At 40.2% G+C, this 25,446-nt stretch overlaps 2 protein-coding genes across 5 annotated transcripts in view; one reads left to right on the top strand and one right to left on the bottom strand.

The window, feature by feature from the left end:
* Positions 1 to 10,919, bottom strand: part of DNAJC17 (DnaJ heat shock protein family (Hsp40) member C17) — a 36,849-nt gene extending 25,930 nt beyond the window's left edge. Inside the window, exons 1-6 of one of the 3 annotated variants that reach the window (XM_081323700.1) lie at positions 10,662 to 10,919; positions 7,240 to 7,309; positions 5,174 to 5,232; positions 3,817 to 3,904; positions 2,653 to 2,735; positions 1,014 to 1,107 (exon numbers count right to left, since the gene is read on the bottom strand). In XM_081323700.1, the coding sequence (XP_081179826.1) occupies positions 1,014 to 1,107; positions 2,653 to 2,735; positions 3,817 to 3,904; positions 5,174 to 5,232; positions 7,240 to 7,309; positions 10,662 to 10,739 (472 nt within the window). In that variant the 5' untranslated portion in view covers positions 10,740 to 10,919. The remainder of the gene's footprint in view (positions 1 to 1,013; positions 1,108 to 2,652; positions 2,736 to 3,816; positions 3,905 to 5,173; positions 5,233 to 7,239; positions 7,310 to 10,661) is intronic. The other 2 variants (XM_081323699.1, XM_081323701.1) reach the window with 2 other exon arrangements.
* Positions 10,920 to 11,014: 95 nt separating this feature from the next.
* Positions 11,015 to 22,504, top strand: ZFYVE19 (zinc finger FYVE-type containing 19). Of its 2 annotated transcripts, none has more exons than XM_081317330.1 (12): positions 11,015 to 11,117; positions 11,927 to 12,073; positions 14,236 to 14,357; positions 15,362 to 15,415; positions 16,543 to 16,703; positions 17,329 to 17,474; positions 17,691 to 17,805; positions 18,018 to 18,224; positions 19,787 to 19,860; positions 20,180 to 20,275; positions 21,257 to 21,411; positions 22,142 to 22,504. In XM_081317330.1, exons 2-12 carry the CDS (start codon positions 12,020 to 12,022, stop codon positions 22,212 to 22,214), a joined length of 1,257 nt encoding a protein of 418 aa, XP_081173456.1. In that variant the 5' UTR covers positions 11,015 to 11,117; positions 11,927 to 12,019; the 3' UTR covers positions 22,215 to 22,504. The 2 variants fall into 2 exon arrangements, with proteins under 2 accessions (XP_081173456.1, XP_081173457.1); XM_081317331.1 differs by having other exon boundaries at positions 11,044 to 11,062.
* The last annotated feature ends 2,942 nt before the right edge of the window (positions 22,505 to 25,446 follow it).

Genomic DNA, 25,446 nt, shown 5'->3' on the forward strand with positions numbered 1-25,446 from the left:
AACAAAATCTTAAAGCAATCCAGTGTTCTAGTTCAGTTCACCCAGTTTGATCTCCAAAGCTAAACTATTCTACTATAGACAAAATTTACACTATCCGGATATACAAGTCAACAGGTGTTCTTAATTTACTCAGTATTCCCAGAGATAGAGCATCATTGTCAGTAAGTATAAAGGAAAAAAACCTTAAGGAAATGGGAATGAATGGCGGAAAAGACTGAAAAGCAAATCTCTCGTCAGTTGACACTGAAGAAACTGCAACAAACAGTTAATCACAAAGCTGTTGATTAACATTTGATTTTGATTTGATTTTGATTTTATTAGATTTATATACCGCCCTTTCCCGAAGGACTCAGGGCGGTTTACAGGGCATTTTAAAATCACATCAATATAAAATACAAAGTTAAAAGAGAATTAAAAGATTAAATTACGGTATCCCTGAAAATAAAACCCCAGTTAAAATTCTCAGCCTGGGTCAGAGAGCTCAAAGAGCCAGGTCTTCAGGTCCCGGCGGAATGAGCGTAGGTCAGGGGCAGTCCTGAGCTCTATGGGCAGCCGGTTCCAGAGGGCAGGCGCACCCACAGAGAAGGCCCTCCCCCTGGGTGTTATCCGCCGGCAATCTTTTACCGGCGGCACCCTGAGAAGACCCTCCCTCTGCGAGCGCAGCAGGTGTTCCCTCAAATATCCCGGACCCAAGCCATTTAGGGCTTTATAGGTCCTTTATATCATTTATTAAACTAATTTTCATTCCTCACTTTTATGATAGGTATAAAGTTCTTCAGAAGTAAACAACTGTCTAAAGTCATATATGAAATAAATGTGACAGGGTAAGATGCAATCCTGGGCATCTAGTTTGGAAAAAGTTCTAGTGACTTCAAGGAAAATTACTTCTGAACGGACACTAAGGTTTTTTGATGGATCTCCTAATTTAACTCTTCTTTTTCTAAAGCTTCATGTCAGAATTAACGCAAAATATTCCATCTGTAAAAAGCAGGCAAAAGATTGCCTGGCCTTACTTCGTATTCGCTGCTTCTCAAGCCGGATTTGTTCCTGGATGAGTTTTTGTTGTTCTTCCAGTTGCCGAGATCCCTCTTCACGTAACCGTTGGATCTGGGATGAGTAGCAGAAAAGAAAAATCCTGGCAATATTACTTTAAGAACTGGCACTAATTTTTTTAAAAAAATCTATCCTTTCGCAATTTTTTGGGAAGGAGGGAACTGTCATAAGAAGTTGACCTCTTATCATTTTTCTAGCTCTACATTCTATTTACTGACTACAATTAAACAAACTAAAGAGCTTCTTTTTTAACATGTGAAGTGCGAACATAGGAAACTGTCTATATCAGACATGTCAAACTCGCGACGTCAACGTATTGGAGCATTTTCGCCATTGCCGGAAATGGGGTGAGCGCGGCTTCTGGATGACGCATCCGGCCCGCAGGCTGGCAGTTTGACACCCCTGGTCTATATCATCAGATTATTTTATCATCTTGCTTAACAATCTCTATATTTACTGGGGAAGAATTCCTAGCTTTGCAAACAAAAGTTACCGTATATACTTGAGTATAAGCCGACTCGAGTATAAGCCGAGACCCCCAATTTCACCCCCAAAAACTGGGAAAAGTTGTTGACTCGAGTATAAGCCGATCCGCCGTTCTGCAAGCCTCCGCCGCCAGCAGAGGCTCGATCCGCCATTTTGCAAGCCTGAATACACAGGAATACCCTGTGTGGCCGCGGCTCTCGGGGAAGCCCTGGCTGTCCGCTTCCTCGCTCCACGCTGCCATTCGGGGCCCGCGCGTTCCCCGGGCAAATCGCGGCGCCCAGCAGGCGAGGAAACACGCCCGCTCCAGTCGCCCCCCCTTCCCTCAGGAGACGCGAAGCAAGTGACCGCCTGGAGCTTACCGAGGACTTGCGCGCGGCCGAGGCTTCGGTGCTTCCAGGATCGCGCGCACCTCTCCCAAGCCGTCGCCGTCCGGAGACCTGCCGAAGTTTGGGGAGGTTTGGGGAGGTGCGCGCGCACCTCCCCAAACCTCCCCAAACGTCGGCAGGTCTCCGGACCTCCGCGCCCTGCCTGCCTGCTTCTTTCCGCTGCGGAAAGAAGCAGCCTGCCTGCTTCTTTCCGCTGCGGAAAGAAGCAGGCAGGCAGGGCGCGGAGGTCCGGAGACCTGCCGATGTTTGGGGAGGTTTGGGGAGGCGCGCACCTCCCCAAACCTCCCCAAACTTCGGCAGGTCTCCGGATGGCGGTGGCTTGGGAGAGGTGCGCGCGATCCCGGAAGCACCAAAGCCTCGGCCGCGCACAAGTCCTCGGTAAGTTTTTTTGTTGACTGGAGTATAAGCCGAAGTGGAATTTTTCAGCCCAAAAAGTGGGCTGAAAAATTCGGCTTATACTCAAGTATATACGGTATATTGAAAGATGCAAAGGACTGAGACCTGAAACTTTATCTATGCAAAGCAAGGGCTTTCCATTGAATTAAATAATACGTTTCTTTGTGCTTGTTGGCTTTTGCATTGAAGCCTGAAAAGCAAATATATTTTAACTAGGATCCCGACATCATCATTTTGTATAATTCAATAATTCCATTGCTCTTCCTGAACATGAATATAACAACCAATGAATTTCATATAAAATAGTATCTGTTTGCCATAATGACTTTACCTCTTGCTCTAACGTCCTAGTTATCTCAATCTCTTCTGCCTTGCTAACCTGGGAGTGAGCTTCTTTTTCCCGAGCTTCAAGATCTACAGCAAAGGAGAACAATCAATTGCAAAGGGATTTAGTTTCAATAGTTTTTATATGTGCAATTAAAAGGAAAAATTTAATATAGATAAGAAAGTACCAGATATAGAAGACCATAAAACACTATTTGAAAATGAATTATATACAAATGATGAACATGTAATTGCTAAAATGCGTAAACCTTTGTTAAGATTTGAAAGTGAAGAACAAATTAAAGAGTGTATGGTAAAATGGGCAAAGAACTTGGGTTACAATGGATCAGTGAAAGAGAATGTAGTCAAAAAGATTTGAAATTCAGTGTTCTATAATTTAAAAGAGAACTTTTATAATTTTTATAAAATGATAATTCTGCTGCTATATGTCACCAGACAAATTGTCTAGGATGGATAGACTGTTGGAAATGTGAAAAATGTGAAAGAACATTTTATCATGCACAGCATACCTGTGAAAAAGCAAAAAAGTACTGGAAAGACATGCGTATGATGCGAATTTTAAAATTTAATATTCAGATAAAACCTAGTAAAAACTTTAGTATGATTTCTTGATACACAATTAGAAGAAGACATGGACAATTGGTTTTCTATACTGTAACTGCAGCAAGGTTGTTATAGCACAAAGATGAGAAAATATGGAAATATAAATCAATTTTATATAAGCATTCCCAGGTTCAACCCCCCTCCCCTCAAACTCCATTTGGTTAGGATCCCATCAATTCTGGTTGTCAGGTCCTTCCGTGGGAAGAAAGGAGCTTCGTGCATTCCTTTGTTGATTGCCTTCTTCCTACAGCCCCAAACAGACAGATCCCCCCTTAGTTCCCTCAGATCAAAGGTTCTTTGAAAGCAGCTACAGATAGACTGAATAAACAATCCCCCCCTCCTTCTACAAGTATGGCAGAATCCCGGTAGGCACAATATTTTAACCATACATTTATGAATGTGATATCAATGGATTCTGACAGTACCTACAGTCTTAATGGTATATAAATATGCAGTTTGTAAATGAATTGCACGTATGACATTACTGTTAACGATCCTATAATCTTGGAATTTATTATCTCAATAAAAACAGTCTAATATAACCTACCAAGTTTGACTTTCTTTCTTCTTTCATCAAGTTTCTGGGTCCTTTCTGCTGCTTGTTTCTTGGCTTTCCTTACTCTATCATAGGCTGCCTACAGAAAAAGTAACAAGGACAAAACACACCGAAAGAAGTTAAGAATTACAATCACCTACTTAAAATATTAAATTGGTCTATTTGAATTGTTGATAGTTATATATGTTTCAGTATCTTTCATTACCAAAGATCAAAAAGAAGAAAATGGATGTGATCCCGGTTAATTAGGGAAGAATACAGCTCCTTCAGGCGTGATCTAAAAACTTATCTATTCCAACAAGCCGGCCTGGCCAGATGGATTTGGGTTTTACAATTTTCTCACTCTGTTGCTTTATTGTATTCTTACTTTATTGCTCTGTACACCGCCCTGAGTCCTCCGGGAGAAGGGCGGTATATAAAACAAACAAACAAATAAATAAATAAATAAATAAATAGCACTTAGCAATAACACTTAAGACTTATATACCGCTTCACAGTGCTTTATAGCCCTCTCTAAGTGGTTCATAGAGTCAGCATATTGCCCCCAACAATCTGGGTCCTCATTTTACCGACCTCAGAAAGATGGAACCTTGAGCCAGTGACAATCGAACCGTCAAACTGCAGGCAGCCAGCAGGCAGCAGAAGTAGCCTGCAGTACTGCATTCTAACCACTGAGCTGCCATGATGCAGAAGTAAAACAACAATGTTGTTTTTATAGGGTGTCTAAGTACATATTTGATTCACTAATAAATTTAGTTTTAACATCTATGGAAGTTGACACAGAACTGAAAGTTGAGTGTTAGACATATGAAAACATTAAACAAATATGGAAAACTTGGTGGAGGGAAGAAATGTAAAGAAAATGTTGCCTTATCTACCTGTTTTATGTTATGTTTTTCTGAGCCTTTCTCTAACTAATATACTTTCCTGAAAAGCGTGTAGGAAAATGGGATATTCCTGTATAATAGCATTAGGTAGCAAATATCCTTTCTTCACCATGAGAAACAAATCCATGTTATAAATGTATTCTTTCCTTACAGGTTCCATGCTTTATTAAAAATATGCCTGAGGCAGATGGTTGACAGTATACCTCTTACTCCAGGGTATGATTCTGCCTCTCAAAATATAGGATAAGATTCTTGTAGTGAACTAAGAAGGGGGTCTCCATACACAAACAAGTAATTGCTGATAAATGAAGCAACTGAAGCACTCTGGGCATCTGTAAGGCCCTTACAGATTTTCAGCGGCTGAAAAACGTGCAGAAAAGGTATTTGCTTGTCCAAACACTAATTTGCAGTGACAAAACCAAAAAATGTTTGCATTTATAACACAGAATCAAATCTCTTACCCTTGCTGCTGCATCTGTTAGAACTGCTAACGCCTGAGACAACTGATGGAAGAGTTCAGCTACAGAACAGAACATTAAAAAAAATAAATGTAAGCGCAGGGAAATTCATATCGTTTTAGCTGCGTATCATTTATTCACTTTACTTGGATAACTTAACACTTAACACAATATTTATTTATTTATTTATTTATTTGTTTTTATAAACCGCCCTTCTCCCGAGGGACTCGGGGCGGTGTACAGAGTAAGGTAGGTAAAATACAGATAGAACAATAAAAACAATAGTAAAAACCAACTGGGACCCCAATTAAAGCTATCAGGCCAGGCCGGACTGCTGGAACAGGAAGGTTTTTAAGTCGCGCCGGAAGGTGCGGAGGTCGGGGGCCATCCGGATTTCGGTTGGCAAGCAGTTCCAGAGGGCTGGCGCACCCACTGAGAATGCCCTCCCCCTGGGGGCCACCAGCCGACATTCCTTGAGCGGTGGCACCCTGAGGAGGCCCTCCCTGTGGGAGCGCACAGGACGGTGGGGTGCTGATATTGGCAGAAGGTGCTCCCGTAGGTAGTCCGGACCCATGCCATGTAGGGCTTTGTATGTCATTGTTAGCACCTTGAATTTCACACGGAAGGCAACAATAGGATCAAACATCAGAAATTAGGCTTATTTTAGAATTTAAACTCGCCCTACCTTTTAAAACTCAATTTGGTACTGTTGATCATTAAGTGTATACAGTACCTAATTAAAGATAAAAGATTCCTAAGTTCTACATCCTTAAATGTTTCATTTTTTCCCAATTAAAGGTGATAACTGAATTCTCTAAAAAGAAACACACTTAAAAGAACCAAAAGGATCATCCTCATAGGTAAGAACAATTCAAGACTACCTTGGCTAGCCTCTGAAGTGGAAGGGGAAAAGCACTGGAATGAGGATACCGTGCCGGTAGGAGGCAGAGAGAGTGGAAAGAAGACTAATTCCACCCCTCAATGGAATACAGGAGGCCCTCTAATCAATATTCTTTTGTCCCCTCAACATGGCTCTGTGGCCAGACCTGCCTCAATGACAGGCCATTTGACAAGATAGATGGGATGGATGATAAAACCTTCCGGCGCGATCTAAAAACGTATCTATTTGAGCAGTCTGACCTGGTCTGATGGGTTTAGGGTTGGGGTTTTAATACATCTTAATTATTGTTTTAACCTTGGGCATTTATTTAATCACTTTTAACTTTTGTATCCTGTTTTCGTATTTATTGCCCTGTACACCGCCCTGAGTCCTTCGGGAGAAGGGCGGTATAAAAATATAATAAATAAATAAATAAATAAATAAATAAATAAATAAAACAAGTGTGCGTATTGCTAGATTAAAGACTAATCTGACAGGTTCCTTGGCAGTGATGGGCTCCTTGGTAATTGTGATGGCAGTGTCTGTGGTAAAGATCATGGGTAAGGTAGGCCTTTGAGGTAATCTATTAGGAGGACCTACTCTAAGGACCACACTGGATCTCCTTCATAAATAAAGCAAGCTATGGAGCTGCAGCAACTAAACTACTGACAATTAATTGTTCAGCAATGCAGATTAATTTTATTTATTTATAAAAATTTATATTGCTGCCCAATCAGGCAGCTTATAAAGATAACTGCTGCTGCTCAACAGTTTCACAGCAGCAACACTGAGACTGGCTCTGCTCTTCTCTTAACCATGAGAGGAAGCTTCTCCTGTCAGCATGACCTTGTAGCAAAAGTGTCAGCAGCCCTGGGTTGCCTACTGTCACATGTGGAGAATGTAAACACCTGAATGATAGTGCTGAGTGAGAGATAGATCAGTATCATACCAGTAATGCTATGGGAGAACCAGTTTACATCTAGTGATTTATCTTGCAACCTGTCTCACAGAAACTGCCATCTTATCTCACTAACTGTTACTGATTTCAGAATAACTGTTACATGCATTATTTCTACCTCACCGTATCATTATATGTTTGGGGGGGGCAAAAATCTATTCACTCCTGATGGATCACACATAAAACAGTTATAAGGAGAGCCAGACAGATTTTTATCACAAGTCTCCGTACCTGCTTTGGGATTATCTGGATTTTTATCTGGATGACAGGTTAGGGCCTTCTGTCTGTAGGCTTTCTTAATCTGTAGCAAAAAGAAGAACGAACGAACAGTGAGGTCAGCGGACTGTATCAACTTTCAAAGTAATGGTCAATAACAATATCAACAAATTAAAAAGTGATTAAAATTATCTCAAAAATTGGCAAATTTTGTGTATTGTGTTTCCCCAAGCATATCTGCATAATTAAAAAATACCAACATTTTTCAAATTTCTGATTTCATTGCAATGGAACATATACTTTTTTAAGGCTGACATGGATTGGTGTTTAGATTCCTTCCAACATTTAGGATAAACTGAAACATTTAATCTTTACTCTTTACTCCTAAAGAGAAACAATGGGATGAATCAAGGTAGACAAATCACAGACATGTTAATCTCCATAAGGGTTACTTAACACTGAGTCTTAATTCATGTTTCAAACAGTAAACCTAAGAAGGATGGAAGGCAAAACTGTACTAATCTGTACTGCAGTAAATATGTCTTTGGCACATGGAATCAATTAAGTCTTGATGATAAATATCATTGAACATTTGGAGAGATGTGATTTATTTATCCTATATAAATGGTTCTTGCAGAGAAATCAGAGGGGCACAACTGAGCTGTAACCTTCTAGACCAGGCATGTCAAACTCGTGACGTCACGTGACGTCGCATGATGTATCGGAACTTTTTCCCATTGCCGAAAATGGGATGGGCGCGGTTTCTCCGTGACGCTCTGGCCTGCAGGCCGGCAGTTTGACACCCCTGATCTAGACTGTAATTGCTCAGGAAAATAAATATTTGACAAGATATCTTTCTTAGCTGGTACCATATCTGATACTGACAAATAACTCAAAAAAGAAATGTCGTTTGATCCAAAACTATTAAATACAACAATTAAGCTTCATTTCATATTTGACTGGAACAATTTTTGTGAATAATGAAGGTTGGGTTTACTTGTATGAATGATTTTCAATCTATCCTACTTTCAACATTATCTTTTCAGAATTGCTGTGTTTGTCTAAAAAAATTTAGGAAGTGTTTTGGAATATACATTTAGCAAATAAAGGATCAGTTCTATGAATCTAATTGTTGTAAATAAATTCAAAAATATAGCTACACATCTGTGGGCAAATCAGGAACAATTCAAAATCCAGATTTGAAACATGTTTATTTTATTGATTTTTATCAGGGAAATACTCTCAAGTTTCCTAATCCACAAGCAAAGGCCATGACTGCAGCTTATAAGAATTATAAAGGAAATATACAGAAGAATTTAGATTGCCTATGTCTGGCCAGAATTGTGTCTCAGTTTAAGCTGATGGATCTGATGATATTTTTCATCTCAATTCCAGAATTATGATTCTCTGACATTAAAAACTATGATTTTTTTTAATACAAATGTAAATTAAATTTTCATTTCTATTTATTTTATTAACTATAGTATTCTTTACCAGGAAATTAAATTGAAACTTATTCAGAAATGGCATATTAATACCCAGCTACCAATATACTATCCAAATGTTTATGGTAATTTTAGCACCATCTAATGGACTACATAAGTATTCCCTTTCAAAAAATAACACTATGCTTCATGTATACAGATAGTTCTCAGTTAATAATGGCAACTGGGACCAAAATTTCCATCACTATGTGATGCAGTTATAAAGCACAACACATGACCATGTTACTTAGTAATGGCACGTCCCAGTTGCTATCCTTAAGCTAATCCCATGCTGTCGTTAAGCAAGGATGTTACATGGTCGTCCATTTGTGACCTCCTGCCAGCTTCCCTGCTGACTTGCTGAAAAACTCTGGCAAAGAAGGTTGCAAATGGTGACCCATGGGATGCTGCAACATTGTAATTGTGAGCCATTGCAATCATATGACCACTGCAACGACAAAACATTTACAAAAATTGGTCCATTTTCTTGAGAGGGAAGAGTCCAATTTTCCCATTTCTTCTAGAACCTGGCATGGAAAGAAGAATTAACAGCATATCATAAATATGTATGGCAAAGGTACTTGTAGAGGGATTAGAAAGAGATTCCAAAAAGTGAGCTGTTTGTTCCCTTGAAGCAAACGTAGTGTAAGTAATTGCGCAGCAATGCAATTGCACTGGCACCTTGAGGCTGGGAGTTGCAAGCACACTTTGCAAACAGTTTCAGAACTCTCTTGAAATCTCTTTCTCTCCAATCTCTCTGCTCTGTAAGATGAGGGGAAGGGTGCAGCATAGGAGGCAAAGAAAAAAAACACAGGTCAGGCATAGAACGCTACTGAATATAATGGTGACCACGTGACTGAAGGTCATAAATGGTCATTAAATTACTTTTGCAGCACCATTGTAACTGTAAAAGGTCAGTAAACAAGGACCATCTGTATGATCCTGATATAATAATTCAAAGCAAGCATTTAATACTGGAGTGAATGTGAATCTCTATTGTATAGTCAGTCATATACATCCTCTCTTTCAAACTCCTTCAATCACACTATTGTTCTTCTTCCACTATCTTAGTTTTGTTTTGTTTTGAAAAAAAGTGTTCAATTGTTTTAATCACCATTCTATTGTTCTAATTGTCAGTGAGGGTTGTATGTGGCCCAGAGCCATATTCAATAAGATTTGGGAGGAGAGGTGTTATATAAATTTGCTAAATAAATGTTTTCCACTGAGACCTGGATCAACTATAGCTTTCACAAGAATACTGATCTCAAGTGCAGGGCATCATAATCTTCAGGAACACGAGGCCATCACCCTGCAGTTTTGACAAAATAACATTGGGTTTAGCCCTGTTCCCACGCTCCCAACAGCTAACACCTTCTCCACAAAGCTTGTCCTGGGTCTGGTTTCTCAAGCCCTCTAAAGCAGGGGATCTCCAACCGTGGCAACTTTAAAACTTGTGGACGAAGTCTTAAAGTTGGCAAGGTTGGAGACCCCTGCTCTAAGGCGCAACCAAATATTGGCACAGGAAGACAGGAAAACCACTAGCATAAGAACCCACAAAGAGTCCCTCTACTGGTCAATGGACGGGCCTTGAGGTAGATACGAGTTCTGGCACATTTTAAACAGGTTTGCTGACTAGCCCCATTTATTCCTGTAGTAAGGACCGTTTTATCACTCCGTGGGCCATTTCCATGTGCATTGGACCGCGATCCCCATTTGCCCTGGCCAGTCACAAATGGGAATGATGGAATCAAATGCATCTGGAGGCTCTAGCTTCAGACACTGGGCTCTAGAGCTCATTTATCCGCGGAACCTCCGGAGGGAGATTAATACGTCTGGTTTATGCACGGCTTGTAAAACCAAAGCCGTTTCAGAGCGTACGGTGCTTCTTCGGACCGCCTCCAACGTCTATCAAACGGGTATGGTTTCCCATCCCCCAGCTTGGGCCTTCCTAACCTCTTTATCCGTCGCTTTCTCGACCACGCCCAGAAGCACGTAGAGGTCCAACTCCAGCAGTTCTTTATCGACCGCCATTTCCCCCCCGACTTGCTGCTTCTTACACTTCCCGACCGGGATGATTCGCTCGAGCTTGCTCCCTTGCCCCGCTCCTTCGCCCCGGTAGCGATTTGGCTTCTGGGAAAACGTGGACTTTTCTTTTTAGAGCGTCTCTTCTCCCGACGGAAGATGGGAGCCGAGCGAACTACGATTCCCAGCATGCCAAGGTCCGCACTCGTCATCGTGATTCGATTATTAGAACTTTCCGGCGCCGTGATTGGAGAAATCGTCGAAACCCCAGCAAGCGCTGCGTCAGGGATAGTGGGCGGAGAAGAGTCTCTAGGAAATGTAGTCACAGAACGGTACTGTATTGTATTGGCTGTCACCCGTTTAGACCCCCAGGGTCGTAGGAGAGCTGTAAGTACACGCTTGCCGTCACTTGCGGTAAAAGGAGCAGTAGCCAGACTTTGAAAAAGGCAGAAATAGCCTGTTGGATTAATTAAACTATCAGATTATCAGTCTAGATTACCTTTCCTTTCATAAAGTTGCCTTAATCTTTGCCGTAGGGATTTTGGGGTAACCTTCCCAGTTCAGCTGTTGTGTTGTACCCCAACTCTGATAATTCCCAGTGTGATTGTAGTTTTCCATACCCAGCTGGACACGGTGGGAATTTGGCTGCATCTTTAGGGGTGACAGGTTTGAAAAGTTGGTTATAGGGGAGACTGCTGATTTGTTACCCTAATTCACCATGGCAGTCAATGAAGAAACGAAAAAGGGGGGGGGAATTCAACAGTAAACATGTATCTTTTCAAAACAGTTAATGTAATGGTCATAAATGTTGACTAGTGTCTTTTTTCCTTTTAATAAAGTTTGTGCTGTTTTATTCTTTTGTGAACAACATATTTTTGGAAGAGACTATGATGATCTGCTATGGGTCTGCTTCTGAACGTTGTAAAGATAAAATGAATTAAAGGAATTGTTCTAGTTAAGAATTAGCGAAATTAGGATTAACACTTTTGAAAGATACTGGATTGGGAAAGCCTAATCTTTGATTTTTTGTTTTTTCTTTATGATTTTAATTGTTATTAGGAAATCAAATGTATAGTAAGAATTTTTTTTATTACGAAAGCAATTACCAGTGTCACATCTTTAGTAGATCATGTTTTCATTGAATCATTATCAGCATTTTATATTTCACTCTTATTCTTTGTTCTATCTCTGAAAAGGGAACCATGGGATAGCTGCTTGCAGACAAAATAGAATCACGTCCCCACTGGTATTTTTTGTGAAAACTCTTAAGAACCAACTCAGCTAGCATCATGGATAACAGGTGTTATGGCTGTGCATCAAAGTTTACTGTCTTCAAGAAACAGGCAAGTTTTTCTTCAGCACTTCCAAAAACTGAACGTGGTAAATCTGTGTTGAGAGAAATGCAATCTCATACAGTAAAATGTAAAAATGTAGAATTCTCTCAGATTTTATGCTCATGCTTCAGATTCATGCTTCTTTTGGTTCCTGTAATCAGTTTTAGATATTTTAATATTTAGTTATTTTAATCTTTTACATTTTATTGGTTTTTATGGATCTTTTTGGTTCTATATACTGCCCAGAGTCTGTTGGAGTTGGACAACTGTAACAAATTTGAATAAATAAATAAATGATGGATGCTAAGCAAGTCTCTGCCTTTCAGGTTCAGTTGTTGGATTGTTTTGTTTTTCTATAATAAAATAACCAATAAGGGATTTTTCCCAAAAGATGGTTCTGGTTTCACTTTAAAAAGTGATCTGTCTACTTTGATGCACAGTGAATAGAGAATTCACATATTCTCCTTAAGAAATGAATTAAATAAGATATATGAAATACAATGGTAAACTCATACATTAATGCTAAAATATTCACAGGGAAAAATGTGTGATGCATGTCATCTTTTTAAAATAACTTAGGTTTTGAGAAGCGTTTTAAAGCCCATTACTGCTTTTAAGAAGTTCTTCAGTAAATACTATGTTTTATCTGCCAGTGCATCACTGATGATGTTTTATCCATCTTAAAACTGGGTAAGAACTCACCAATGGGGTGGGGGAAATAATTTAAATAATAGCATATGACACCAACATCTTCCTAAGGAAAATATGAAAAGACTTCTGCCCAAAAATGTGTAAGTCTTGGGGAATTTTGATTAGCTAATTATCACTATAGTGTATGCTGTGACACCTAAGCTCTTTTGTTTTTCCTTCTTTTTGTTTATTGTTTGTATAGCTGCTTGCTTGTTTTGCTTGTTAATTGTTTCAATATTTCTTGCCATTAGTTGTTTTAAAAAATAGCAGGATATAAACAGAATAAAATAAATGATATAGTACACAGGTGTTATATTCCATTGCTCTTGCATGTCAGATGTGTGCTTTGAAGGGACCTGGAGGAAAAGCCTTGTTTTCATATTGGCTTTCTACAGCAAGAGAACTCAGTTTCACGCTTGCTTGCTTGCTCGTTCGTTCATTCATGCATGCATGCATGCATGCATGTATTCATTCTAGCTGTCCATCTCACTTTTACATGGTCTAGGCCAGGGGTAGGCAACCTTGGCTCTTTTATGACTCATGGACTTCAACTCCCAGAATTCTGGGAGTTGAAGTCCACGAGTCATAAAAGAGCCAAGGTTGCCTACCCTTGGTCTAGGCCACAGGTCTGCAACCCGCGGCTCCAGAGCCGCATGTGGCTCCCAGTCCTCTGCCATGTGCAGTCCCCCCCCCAAAAAAAGTGGGACTAAAAAGGTTCAACCAATCAATTCAAATATGCAGGGTAGGTGCATATCTTGCCTTGGCTCCACTCTTCAGTCAAACCCTGTTCTGCGCATGCGCGCATGTACGCGCATGTGCACACATTTTTTGCGGCTCCCAGTTTTTCCTTTTGTGAGGGAACCGGTTCCGAGTGGCTCTTTCACTGTTTCAGGTAGCTGACCCCTGGTCTAGGCAATTTACAATAAATCAAAATAAAATACATAAAATATACAATATAAAAAATAAAAGTAAAACATATAGCAGTCGGGCATAATCTAGCCCAGGGGTCAAACTGCTGGCCCACTGGCCAGCCGCATCATCCGGAAGCCACACCCACCCCATTGCCAGCAATGGCAAAACCGTCCTGATAGGTTGCGTGATGTCACATGATGTCACGGGTTTGACATGTCTGATCTAGCCAATCACCCACACAACCAGGAAATGAGCCCTAGCCCATGCCCAGGGTCCCTGGCTCAGGCACAAAGACCCACTCTTTCTTCCCCAGGAGGCCTTAACCAGCCAGGAGTGACATGAATGTAACACAAGGTCCTATCAGTCCTGAGGACCTTGTTCACTTTCTCAGGCCAAAGAGGATCCAACTCTCCCCAGATAACCAAGCTAGGCCCTGTACCAGTAACCACCACAGTATGGAAGTATCTCCCTGGATGAATCTTATATAAGAAGGAACCTTCCCAGTCGTCCTGCGGCAGTCTGCTTAAGAGTGCTTTTCTCCATTGATTTTTTTTCTCCCCCCTTCTCAGAATGGTTGCAAGGGTTGTGGTCGAGGATTTTGCTCAAGCTGCCTAGGATTCAGTGCCATTGTTCCTCGTTGTGGGGACACTCAGCAGAAGGTTTGCAAGCAGTGTCATGGAGAGTTAACAAGGTAAGGACGGAACTGAATTCTCATCCAAGTGATGGATTGACAAAATTAGAGAGCTCAATCAACAGCGAGTTGCCACTTTAGCATTCAGTGTATTAACTGCAATCCACACAATCGTTTAGGAAATGTACTACCGTATTCCTTACTCTACAAAGCTAAACGTTTTTTCTGGACAATGAATTCTGGCATTAAGTTCAGATGCTTATTGCTCCAGGGTTTCTCCCTTATTTTGGAGGGTTTGCATTTGTTGTTGTTGTTAGTTGCGAAGTCATGTCCGACCCATCGCGACCCCATGGACAACATTTCTCCAGGCCTCCTTGTCCTCTACCATCTTCATTCTCTGTCGTCTCCTTCTTCTATTGTCCTCAATCTTTCCCAGCATTAGGCTCTTCTCCAGTGAGTCCTTCCTTCTCATTAGGTCATTTTTTCTGGTGCTACTAATACTAGCCCTCTGCTCTTCTCCAGTAGCATATTGGACGCCTTCCAACCTGAGGGGCTCATCTTCCAGCATCATATCTTTTTGCCTTTTGGTACTGTCCATAGGGTTTTCATGGCAAAGGTACTGGAGTGGGTTGCCACTTCCTTCTCCAGTGGATCACGTTTTGTCAGAACTCTCTGCTATGACCTGTCCGTCTTGGGTAGCTCTGCACATAGCTCATAGCTTCATTGAATTACGCAAGCCCCTTTGCCATGACAAGGCAGTAATCCATGAAGGGGAGGGTTTGCATAAAATCTATCAAATCTCATGATGCTTGAGGTGCCTGACTGTGTGTCGCATAAGGAATGTAGATGGGGTTGTTGAATGTAGATTGGGTTGTGCTATATATAATACTAATGTATTGTACAAATGGTTATTAATGTATTTATTTTGCACATAATCTGATTTCCAAGTGTTAGAGGGACAGATTCAGTCAAAAACACTGGTAATTAGTCCCAAATAGGTTTATACGTTTTATAATGTAGCAGTTTTAGCCTCTATTTTATGACATTCTTATTTTTCTTTTCAGCGGACCATCTAAGTCAAATTCAGCTAGATGGTCTCCACCAGAGAACTATAAGAAGTGAGTTCCAATAATCAGAAAATTAGTTTTGATTCATGATCTTTATATATTTGTAAAGCAAAGTGTACATGTGTGTGATGATGAATCACCAGTGGCCTTAGCCATTTAATAGCTATTTGTTAAATTCCTTTATTTGTTGCGGGATTTAAATTCCTTATGTTAACAATTCAAAAAATGTAATTCCTTTCTCAAAATAACTAGAGTAGGACTTTTCTCACTAAATATCTTGTTAGTTTAAAAAAAATATCCAAGAACCCCTGATCAAGAAGCAAGCACTAGTGATACAAACATTGACAATAATATGAAAAACTAAGAATAATATGCATACACTGAGGACCATATATCTAGGATATGTATGACAGTTTAATATTGTGATACTGAAAAAATGTGCATTAAAATCACTATTTGTGATGTCACCTGGAATGAATCTGTTACGAATGCTTAACTGAAGGAACCAAACAAGGTTAAGCCCATTGGCTTCTAATGGCAGTGGAGCAGAGTTTAGCAACTAAGAGATTTCAGCTTAAGAGTAAAATTTTTAACTTTGGCCAATCTATACATCCAGGAAAATGAGGGTAGCAGAAGTGATTGCCAAATCCTGATACAATCTTCCTTCTGAACTTTCATGGTGATATGGTGGAACAGTGATTAGAATGCAGTATTGCAGGCTAACTCTGCCCACAGTAAGGAGTTTGATCCTGACCAGCTCAAGGTTGACTCAGGTCGATAAAAACGAGGACCTAGAATGTTGGAGGCAATTTGCCGACCTTGTAAACTCTCAAAGTGTCTGTAAAGCATTATGGAGCGGTATATAATTCTAAGTGCTATTGCTATTGTTATTCCTGTCTGTAAGGACTGATCCATTCACATGTGTTTGTAGGTTGCTTGCTGAGTCAATGCTGTTTTATTTCAGTGAAACATGAATGAATTTGGCAAACATCTCTCTGTTTTTATGTCTTGCAAGGCTCACCCCAGTAATTTGTCACCCCAGTAATTAATCTCTGTGTATGTGAGAGTGTGTGTTTGTGTGTGTGTGTGTCTCTCTGTGTGTGTGTGTGTGCGTGAATCAAGTCTTAGAGAAGCATTTCTGGTAATCCTGTTAATTGACACAGGACTTCTTTTTGCAGGCGGATTGCAGCTCTTGAAGCCAAGCAGAACCAGATGCAGAGCCCTCGGAAAGGCTTGGTGAAATCTCAGAGTCAGACCGACTCCAGATATCGAGGGCTATCCAAAGAGGATAAGATTCTAATGGACAGACTGGAGAGGCTCAAGAAGGCAGCAAGGCCTAGTGAGTTGCTCATATTTTCACGCTGGGGTCTGCCGCAGGTAGACCATAAATCAGAGTTCAAGAAGAAAATTCTTGATGTTCGGTTTACACATGCAAACAGAGAAGCTGTCTTACTTACGCTCTGGAAACAGTTTCTAAAAGAAGGCAACGTGAACACCAATTCCTCAGTTTTTGTTTCCATAGTAGATTAACACTGATCATGTTAGAATAGATACATATATTTCTTCCTTTCCCCCCACCCCCCACCCCTTAAATTTTGGTCTAGAAGTGCTTAATGTTGGGTTCTTGCTATTGTTTAAAGTTTGCATTTTGTTCTGCAGATGTTTTATTACTGGGCTGAGTAGCATCATCAGTGCAGGGGGAGTGGAGAGAACAGTGCAGTAATTTTTCTGTTCATGGAAAAAAAGATTAGGTGCCCTTTTCTGAGCAACTTGCTATTTAACCGAGATGATTTTTGATGGGTGCGTGGTGAGGCCGGTATTGATAGTTCCATAACCCTGAATCGACACTGCCAGTTTCTGCATTTTAAAATGTGCCATTTTGCCATTGTTTTTTTATGTATAGAAATAATTTTATGCTTCTTTCGGTCACTATTAGCAAATAAATCTGCTTTTAAATTGTGCAGAGTCTATTCCATCCCAGGGGGAGATAGAATCTAGGCTGGCGGCCCTGAAATCTGACTCTGGAAGACCCGTTCCGACAGCCCAAGAGATGGAGGACCGTTTGGCAGCCTTGCAAGGCAGAACACTTCCATCTGCAGCCCCCAGACCCGTAAGCTACCGTTGCTTAAAAACAGACCTTTTCCAGAGTTTTTTCTAGCCAGAGAAAATGATTGAAAATTACCTGGCCATTTCAATTTGCCTCCAGATTGCAATGTTTAAATGGGACAGAAAGGAAAATCATTAATATAGGGGGAGTCGTTATTTTAACTGTATTTCATTTCATTTAATTACATGTAATTTCCTATACTTCTCTTGCTTTGGTCAGGTACACCAGGTCTCCAGCAGCAAGACCCAGGTTGAGCAGTCAAATGACTTGCTGAACCAGATGGCCGAAGAAGTCACCATTGATGAGAGTGGAGGCTTCACAATTACATCTCAAGGTTTCTCTTTAGCCTTAACGTGGATTCTTATTTTTGATGTAGAAATGGAAGCAAGTAGGTCCTGAAATCTCATACAACAAAGTGCTCCCCCCACTGCTGTTCTTGACCAAGGGTGTTAAGGCTGTGACGTGTTTTATTTTTTGGCAAATTATTGTAATGACTGAGTGATTGTGGTGCAGCTGTGAATTCACTCTAGGTTTTTGCTGTTTCAGAAGTGAGGACACAGAATTGGAACGATTTAAATCAAACAGATGGTACCGCAGGCATCTCAGATCTGTCTCTTAGGCAATTGGAGGAGGAGAAAACTAAACTATTGGCACAGGCCGCTGCTGAACTCAGGGAGGAAAACACCAGAGAGGAGAAGATTTTGGAAGTGGCCAAGCGACTGGCAGTTTTAAAAGGCAAAGATCCTGAGACCGGTATGGAGCAAGCAATATTCACATCAGCTGAGGAAGACTTTAGTTTATTCGAAACCAATCTTGGTTGGGTAATGGGAAAATATCCAAGTCATAGTTCTCAGAAGAACTTCTATTTCCTGGTGCTAGGATTTTGATTCTTTTAAAAGCAAGCAATTAATAGGTGTTGATAGGTAGGAAGAGATGTTAACAAGAATACTTTGTGGTTTTTTTCCCACAAGCAAAGCTGTGAAACCAAGGCTGTCTTTGTTCCAGCGGGCTAGACGAACAGGGTACATTCATGGGGTTTCTTTCTCCAAGCCTGGCACCAGCATATGGCACTGCTGAGCAGCTGATGGGCCTTTGAGTCCTTTTGTTTTTGCTTTTCAAAATCTCGGTTGTGATTTCTGCACTTATCCTGATGAAATATCAGCCTAACCATTGTGGCACAACTGATTGGTTCACTGCTGTTATTGTCTATAGCAGACATGTCAAACTCGCGATGTCATGTGACGTCGCGCAACGTATCAGAGCTTTTTCGCCATTGCCAGCAATGGGGTGGGTGTGGCTTCCCGGTAAGGCATCCGGCCTGCGGGCTGGCAGTTTTACACCCCTGGTCTATAGGATATGTCTACATACGACTTTCAAATGGGAGGTTCTGATATTGGGTTAATCCTTCACAGGAGGTTTTGTAGAGGCCCCTGCCACTTCAAAGTTTATCCATTTTTACATCTCAAGTATACTTCTCTTAAAACAACCTCACTTCAATATTAACCGCTACTGGTAGTATTGCCTGTATGATTGTCCCACTGGCATATCAGCAGCACACTAGCCTCTTATCTCTCATGAAGCCAAGGAACTAAAAATAACTAAGGCTGGCCTTTTTCTTTTAGTAGAAACTAATATGTAGAAATCAGTTTATGAAGGTTTTTTTTTAATTAATACATAATAATGAATTGTTATATTGCAGATAAAGTGCTGTGAATGACACACGTACAGTGAGCTGCCAGCATTAATAAGTTGGATTAGCACTGGCAGTGGAAAAAGACAACCCTCTGATGCTTTAGAAATCACACTGGCTTTGAGAAGGGGGTGTCAGAAGTGATAGACAACTCCTGAATCCTCCCAGAAAGCAAACTTAACAAAGCACATTTGAGGCTGAAGGAGAACAGATCAATTACTGAGGAGAAACGGATGTATTTTTGAGAAAAGGACCAAGGAGAACAAAGATGAGGAGGATGGCCTACTGGCTGCCTTGAGAGACCAAAGAATATTGCTTGTTTATCAGATGATGGAATGGAGATTACTTGTGGATCTTTCAGGACCTTCCAGATCAGAAGTGATAGACGTTGGGCTGTCACTTATCCTCTCTTCTGCTTTATAAGGACTTCAAAGATTAAGGGTCAAATTAATCCCACCGCAATGGGAATAATTTATGGAAGGCCTAAATTAATGTATGGGAGAATTTATGGAAGGCAAGACAGTATGTTGTACAGCATGGATGTTTGCAGTAACATGAAATAGCAAAAAGCTACCTTTATGAAATCATGATTACATCTTCAGTTTTATTTTTCTTTCTTCAACAGTTACTTTGGATGATTACAAACTCCCCAATAGTGATGAAGAAGAGGAGGAAGCCATCCAGAGAGTTTTGAAACAGGTATCTTACAGCTGCAGGGTTAATCTGATAATCTTTTACTTCACACCCAAGCTTGATTTTTCCCATGTATTAACCTTTTTAACCTTCTAAGTGGGTTCAGAAGATAAAACTTTGCTTTATAGGTTTTGCAGCTAAGTAAGGATTAGAAACTCAGTGCTTATTTAGATGGTAACTTGCTACACTGAAAATTAAGAGTAGAAGGAAGCAGCCTCTGAGAGTACTTGTTACTTGAAAGAGGGATGAATGGCAAATAAATTTAATAAATAAGTTTATTATTTAGATATAAATAATAAGATATATGCTATTTTTTTGTTACCAGCTTACTGAGGAGGCAGCTCTGGATGAAGCAAGTGGTTTCAATATTTCCCCAAATCAGTCTGCAACTGTGCAGTCGCATTCCACTGAGAAAACCAAGGTGAGCAACACCCCTAGATACATACGTGCATAGCATTGTGAAGCTAGCATCTTCAGGACTGCAGCTAAGGGCCAACAAAAATTAGTCAGATCCCTCAAATTGTGTTTCTTTAGGATTATCAACTGTCTCCAGATGCTAGGCCAAAGAGCAAACACCTGTGGTTCTTATTCTGAAACTGAAAGACAAATGGTTTCTCCAGGGCCAACTTGCCCCAAGCTTTATACTTATCCATCATTTTGTAAAGGGCTGGGTAGTTTCTTAATTGCCAGCAGCCATCCAGGCTTGGGACAGTAGAGTTGATTTTCACATAAGCAAGGGAAAGTGAACGAGAATACATTTTTGTATTTCCAGGCATTAAAAACTGGTACATTTCAGTTATCCAAAGAATTATTACAGGTATTCTAGTAATCCTACAACTTCATTGGAGGGAGGCTATGTAGAGAGATGCCAGCCTTGAACCAAGGCATCCTGGCTCAGAACGCTCATTGTTTTTCCAGTCTTAAGTTATCAAGTTTGGGTATTTGCTTATCATACAGTTGAAATACTTTAGGCTGCAATCTTACACAGCATTTGGCTAGATTACCTCTGAGTAGGTAAACATAGCTTTAGAAAGCAGAGTTCCTGAACTCTCAGTTGTTCTTGCCTCTGATTTTGGGTTCTTAGCCTATACCCTCTAAGCGCCCTGCTCATCTTTCTCCATCCTACCATCCGATATTTTTTTTTTTGGTCTCCAGATCCATAGTGCATTTGTTTTTGAATGGAATAAAATGTGAAATTAGAACATCATGCAAAATTCCCACTAACGTTACACAAATAGCTACTTCAGAGATACATTTTGGGTTTCACTGATGAATAGATTTAGAGGAAATGTATGGAATTACGACAGTGATGCCTATTTCCACACCTATCTTTTAAAACAAGCAGGAACTCTTATTATGGATTTTTCATAACGTGGTTGCATTATTGTATCTCCTCCGTTAGGCACAAGCTTCAGTTGCTGCTAAACATCTAATTGGGCCTACCAAAACACCGGACAGTGATGAGGAAGAATTACCCTGGTGCTGTATCTGCAATGAAGACGCCACTGTGCGCTGCCACAGCTGTGATGATGACCTCTATTGCCAGCGCTGCTTCAGGTAACGGGCAAAGTTGTCATTGGGTAAAACACAGCTTCCCTTGCTATTTCTTTAGGAAACAGAAAGACTGAAACAAAGCTCTTGAACTGAAGATATCATAAATGAATCAGCATAATTGCAACAGCCTTGGTGGAGCAGTGGGCTAATGCCTCCTTAAGTAACACCAGCTGCCTGCAATTAGTGCAGGTTCGCATCCCACCAGGCTCAAGGTTGACTCAGCCTTCCATCCTTCCGAGGTAGGTAAAATGAGGACCCAGATTGTTGGGGGCAATAAGCTGACTTTGTAATAATGCCGCTTGGGGCCCCCCGAAAGCCCTAATAAGCAGGCATCTACATAGAATGAAGGCTATTGCTAAGCACATTGATTTGTGCTTAGATTGTAAGCCGCCCTGAGTCTTCGGAGAAGGGCGGGATATAAATGGGATTTTTTTTTAAAAAAAGTATAGTGTTAAAGATACAAACCCTAGCTCTTGGATCCTATGAGGAATTCTCTTTAGGGTAGCAGCCTCCTGTAGCATTAAAATGATTCTCCCAAGAAATGGGGAATCTCCCAGGTAAGCACTGTGAGGAGAAGAAGGGGTGAATTGAAAAGGGAAGTTGTTGGAAAATACCTTCATATGTCTGTCTCATATGTCAAAACTTGGTTACTTTGCTTGCAGTTCCCAACTCTCCTGATTGGCATAGCCACCTTTTGGTCAACGCTGGCTAAATTTTCTGTTTTGGTTTTTAGGGAAAGCCATGATGAGTATGATTGGAAAGAGCACAGAACATCTGGCTATCGTCCTCCCCACCAGCAAAAATGAGCCCAAAGAGCATGATGGGAAAGGTCTGAAAAAGACATTGGCCAAAAATGTTTTCCACTGTACATCAGCTGGGCTACAAAAATCAACTCTGGAATATTGAGGAAGGGCAAAGCTATACTTTGCAAGAACAAGCAGTCACAATGCAGTTAAATAAGATGGTGGAGCTGGTTTGTTTTATGAATAAGCCATGGAGAGTTGATATGGAAGGTTATTGTGTTCCTGAGGACTATGATTAGTGGAGTAATATGAATATTTAAAAAGTATTAAAGTATATGAAGAAAATAATATAATGAACTTGTGCTCTGCTTCTCTGCTACAAAAAAATTAGGGCCTTATGCTTCTGATTTTTAGCAACTTATCAAAAAAAAATTAAGTCACTTTAAAAATTACGTACCATTGTTCATTCCTCAGAAAAAATCTGTTGCTTTAGGCAGTCCATGGACATTCCTGGGGTGGCATAACTGGATTGAGGTTCACATCTGCATCATACACATTCTAGTATGCCTCCCATTGTCACTCCTTATCAAAGAAGTGTTTGGGCCTTCACAGGGTATGGAAAGGCTTTGCAGAGACCAAGCCAAATGGTTAGTAAAGTTACCATTTCAGGTTGATATCTGTGGAAGGGCTTCTGTCTCCTTATGCTGATCTCATAATCAATTTCATGGTTTCTTAAGCACCCACATTCATTTTTTCTTTCAGTTATACCAATCGTCTGTTAAAATGCACATGGAGGCAAGGCGATTGATTGCAATGTGGGTGCTTAAGAAACCATGACATTGAGACTTCCTAGATACTTCATTCCTGAAAGATCATTTTTTTTCATTTTAGGTGTACAATCTCTTTATTCCCTCCCCTCTTGTGATAAGGCCTTCAGTATGTTCCTCAAAGGCTGAGCCAGCCCTTAAAATGGATAGTTCAGATGACAATCTTACAAAATAATGTTAGAGTTTACATTCTCCTTTATTGCTTTGCGTTTCTCCAAATTAATACATGAACCCATATGGCTGAAATTATTCTACATATCTGAATTTAGGGCAATAAAATGACTTTTCTTCCCAGACTTTCAGCTCTGCAGAAACTGAATTTCTTTTCTGCTTTAAGAAGTTACGATTGTGTTAATCAATTTAAAGGACTAATAACCCCCTCCCCCCCACACACTGGCATTAATTTATGTCTATCAACAGCTGATCTGCAACTGTATTAATTTCCTCACTGAAACTTTTGTCCTTTGCATGTAATTGTGACTTAGATGAATTAAAGGACAACCTTCTATGCTAACTTATGAATTTGGCAAGAATCTCAATGCAATCAGATATGAACAAAGAGATTCATTCAAATTGTCTCAGATTCAGTGAATTGCAGGATAAATAGATCTAGTAATGCTAGCACAATTTCTAGCATTGTAGTAAAGTAAATATTACCAGGTTTGGATAATTTCCAAAGGTACAATAAATATTTCAACAGGCAGCAAGTTTTAAGTTTCACATAAAAATGGCAAAATTTTAATTCATGATTCTGTATTGGGAAATAATGGAAACTTTATAATGTGGAAACTATTTGGAAAGTTAATCATTTACTTATACATTTAAGCACATTACAACACTAAAACTATATCACAAAGATTAAATCAATGAGCAAATAATTGAAATCCCCCAGGAAACCAATAAATAAACCTTCAGAGGAATCAACAATAATTATACTGAGTTTTGTAAAGTATGACAAGAACATTCACAAGGGAAGAAGAAAACAATAAAGCACTGCTGTTCCTGGCAAAAACCCACCAGCCCCAAAAGAAAAACAGGAATCATCTAGAACAGGGGTTCCCAAACAGGGACGATATTCCAGGGGTTGCGAAAACTTGGGTTTAGAAGTTTCAAAATTAAAGTGTATATGCATAATTCATTATTTCAAAATTTTGTAAGGGGTGCGAGAATATATCAGAAGCATTCTAGGGGAGCGGGGTATTCTAGGGGAGCGGGGTATAGAAAAGCTTGGGAGCCACTGATCTAGAACATACAGTGTAAGAACTGCAAATAGCCACTGTGTAGGACAATCAGGGAGAAGACTAGCAGAGAGCATCCATGAATACCAACTAGCAGTCAGAAGACATTTTGAAAACTTAATTTCATAACACATGGACAGATTCAACCATAGTTTTATTTGGGAAACTGTGAGCATCCAAGATTAAGCCAAGTCCAAAAACATCAGAGAATTCCTGGAAGCCTGGCACTTAGACAAATCGGCCATCAACATCTACATGCCATTCAAAAGAAACAATAAAAAACCCAAAAAGGAATCAAACAGACCAAAATACCTCCTCACCAGCAATCAACACCTAAAGGAGCGGAGATTAACACTAAGATTAATACTAGATTAGGAATCAAGAAATACCCCAATCAGACAAACAAGCTAACAGTAAACAACAGCCTAATAAATGAACCTCCAGCACAACTCTCACCAACACAACTCCCACTAACAGGGCAAGCCATTAGTATATAAAACGAGAGCAAGCCCAACTCCCTACAGCCACTTATGATATTATCCAGTTTGGTAATGAAACATCTGTAAGAAATCAACCAAGCTCATAGAGCACAAAGGACTCTAGCCCTGAGCTACAAATATTCTCTTCTCAATATTGAGACTTGATATTGCCCGGCACTCTTCCTGAAAGTACTAACCAAATCTAGCCCTACTTAGTTTTTCAAGACTGGACAAACCTCGATTTACAGCAGTTCAGTTACTGACTATTTGAAGTTACAATAGCACTGAAAAAAAGAGACTTATGACTGTTTTTCACTGTTTTACAACCGTTGCAGGGTCCCCATGGTCATATGATCAAAATTCAGACACTTGACAACTGACAGTTTGTGATGGTTGCAGTGACGGTTGCAGTGACCTCGGGACACTGCTACCTTCTAAGAAGCAAACTCAATAGGGAAGCCAGATTCACTGAACAACTGTGTTACTAACATAATAATTGCAATGATTCACTTAACGACTGTGGCAAGAAAGGTCATAAAATGGGGCAAAATTCACAACAACTGTCTCGCTTAGCAACAGAAATTTTGGGCTCAATTGTGGTTGTATGTTAAGGACTACTATAGTTGCTGTTACAGCTTAGGTTGGTGTTTTTCTAATTCTAAGATCTATGGATATCAATCCCCAGAATTTCCATCCAATTCTAATTATGTGAGTTCTTAAAGTTACCAAGTCTGAAAAAAACTGGCTTAGA

Source organism: Vipera berus (assembly GCF_964194415.1).
Source record: "Vipera berus genome assembly, chromosome: 1".
Classification (NCBI taxonomy): Eukaryota; Metazoa; Chordata; class Lepidosauria; order Squamata; family Viperidae; genus Vipera; species Vipera berus.

Bases quoted from the DNA above. Each gene is read 5' to 3' on its own strand.
- ZFYVE19 (XM_081317330.1), top strand. From the start codon at position 12,020: ATGGATAACAGGTGTTATGGCTGTGCATCAAAGTTTACTGTCTTCAAG. The intron at 14,358-15,361 runs GTAAGGACGGAA...TTTTCTTTTCAG, and splicing joins TGTCATGGAGAGTTAACAAG to CGGACCATCTAAGTCAAATT. The intron at 18,225-19,786 runs GTATGGAGCAAG...TTTCTTCAACAG, and splicing joins AGGCAAAGATCCTGAGACCG to TTACTTTGGATGATTACAAA.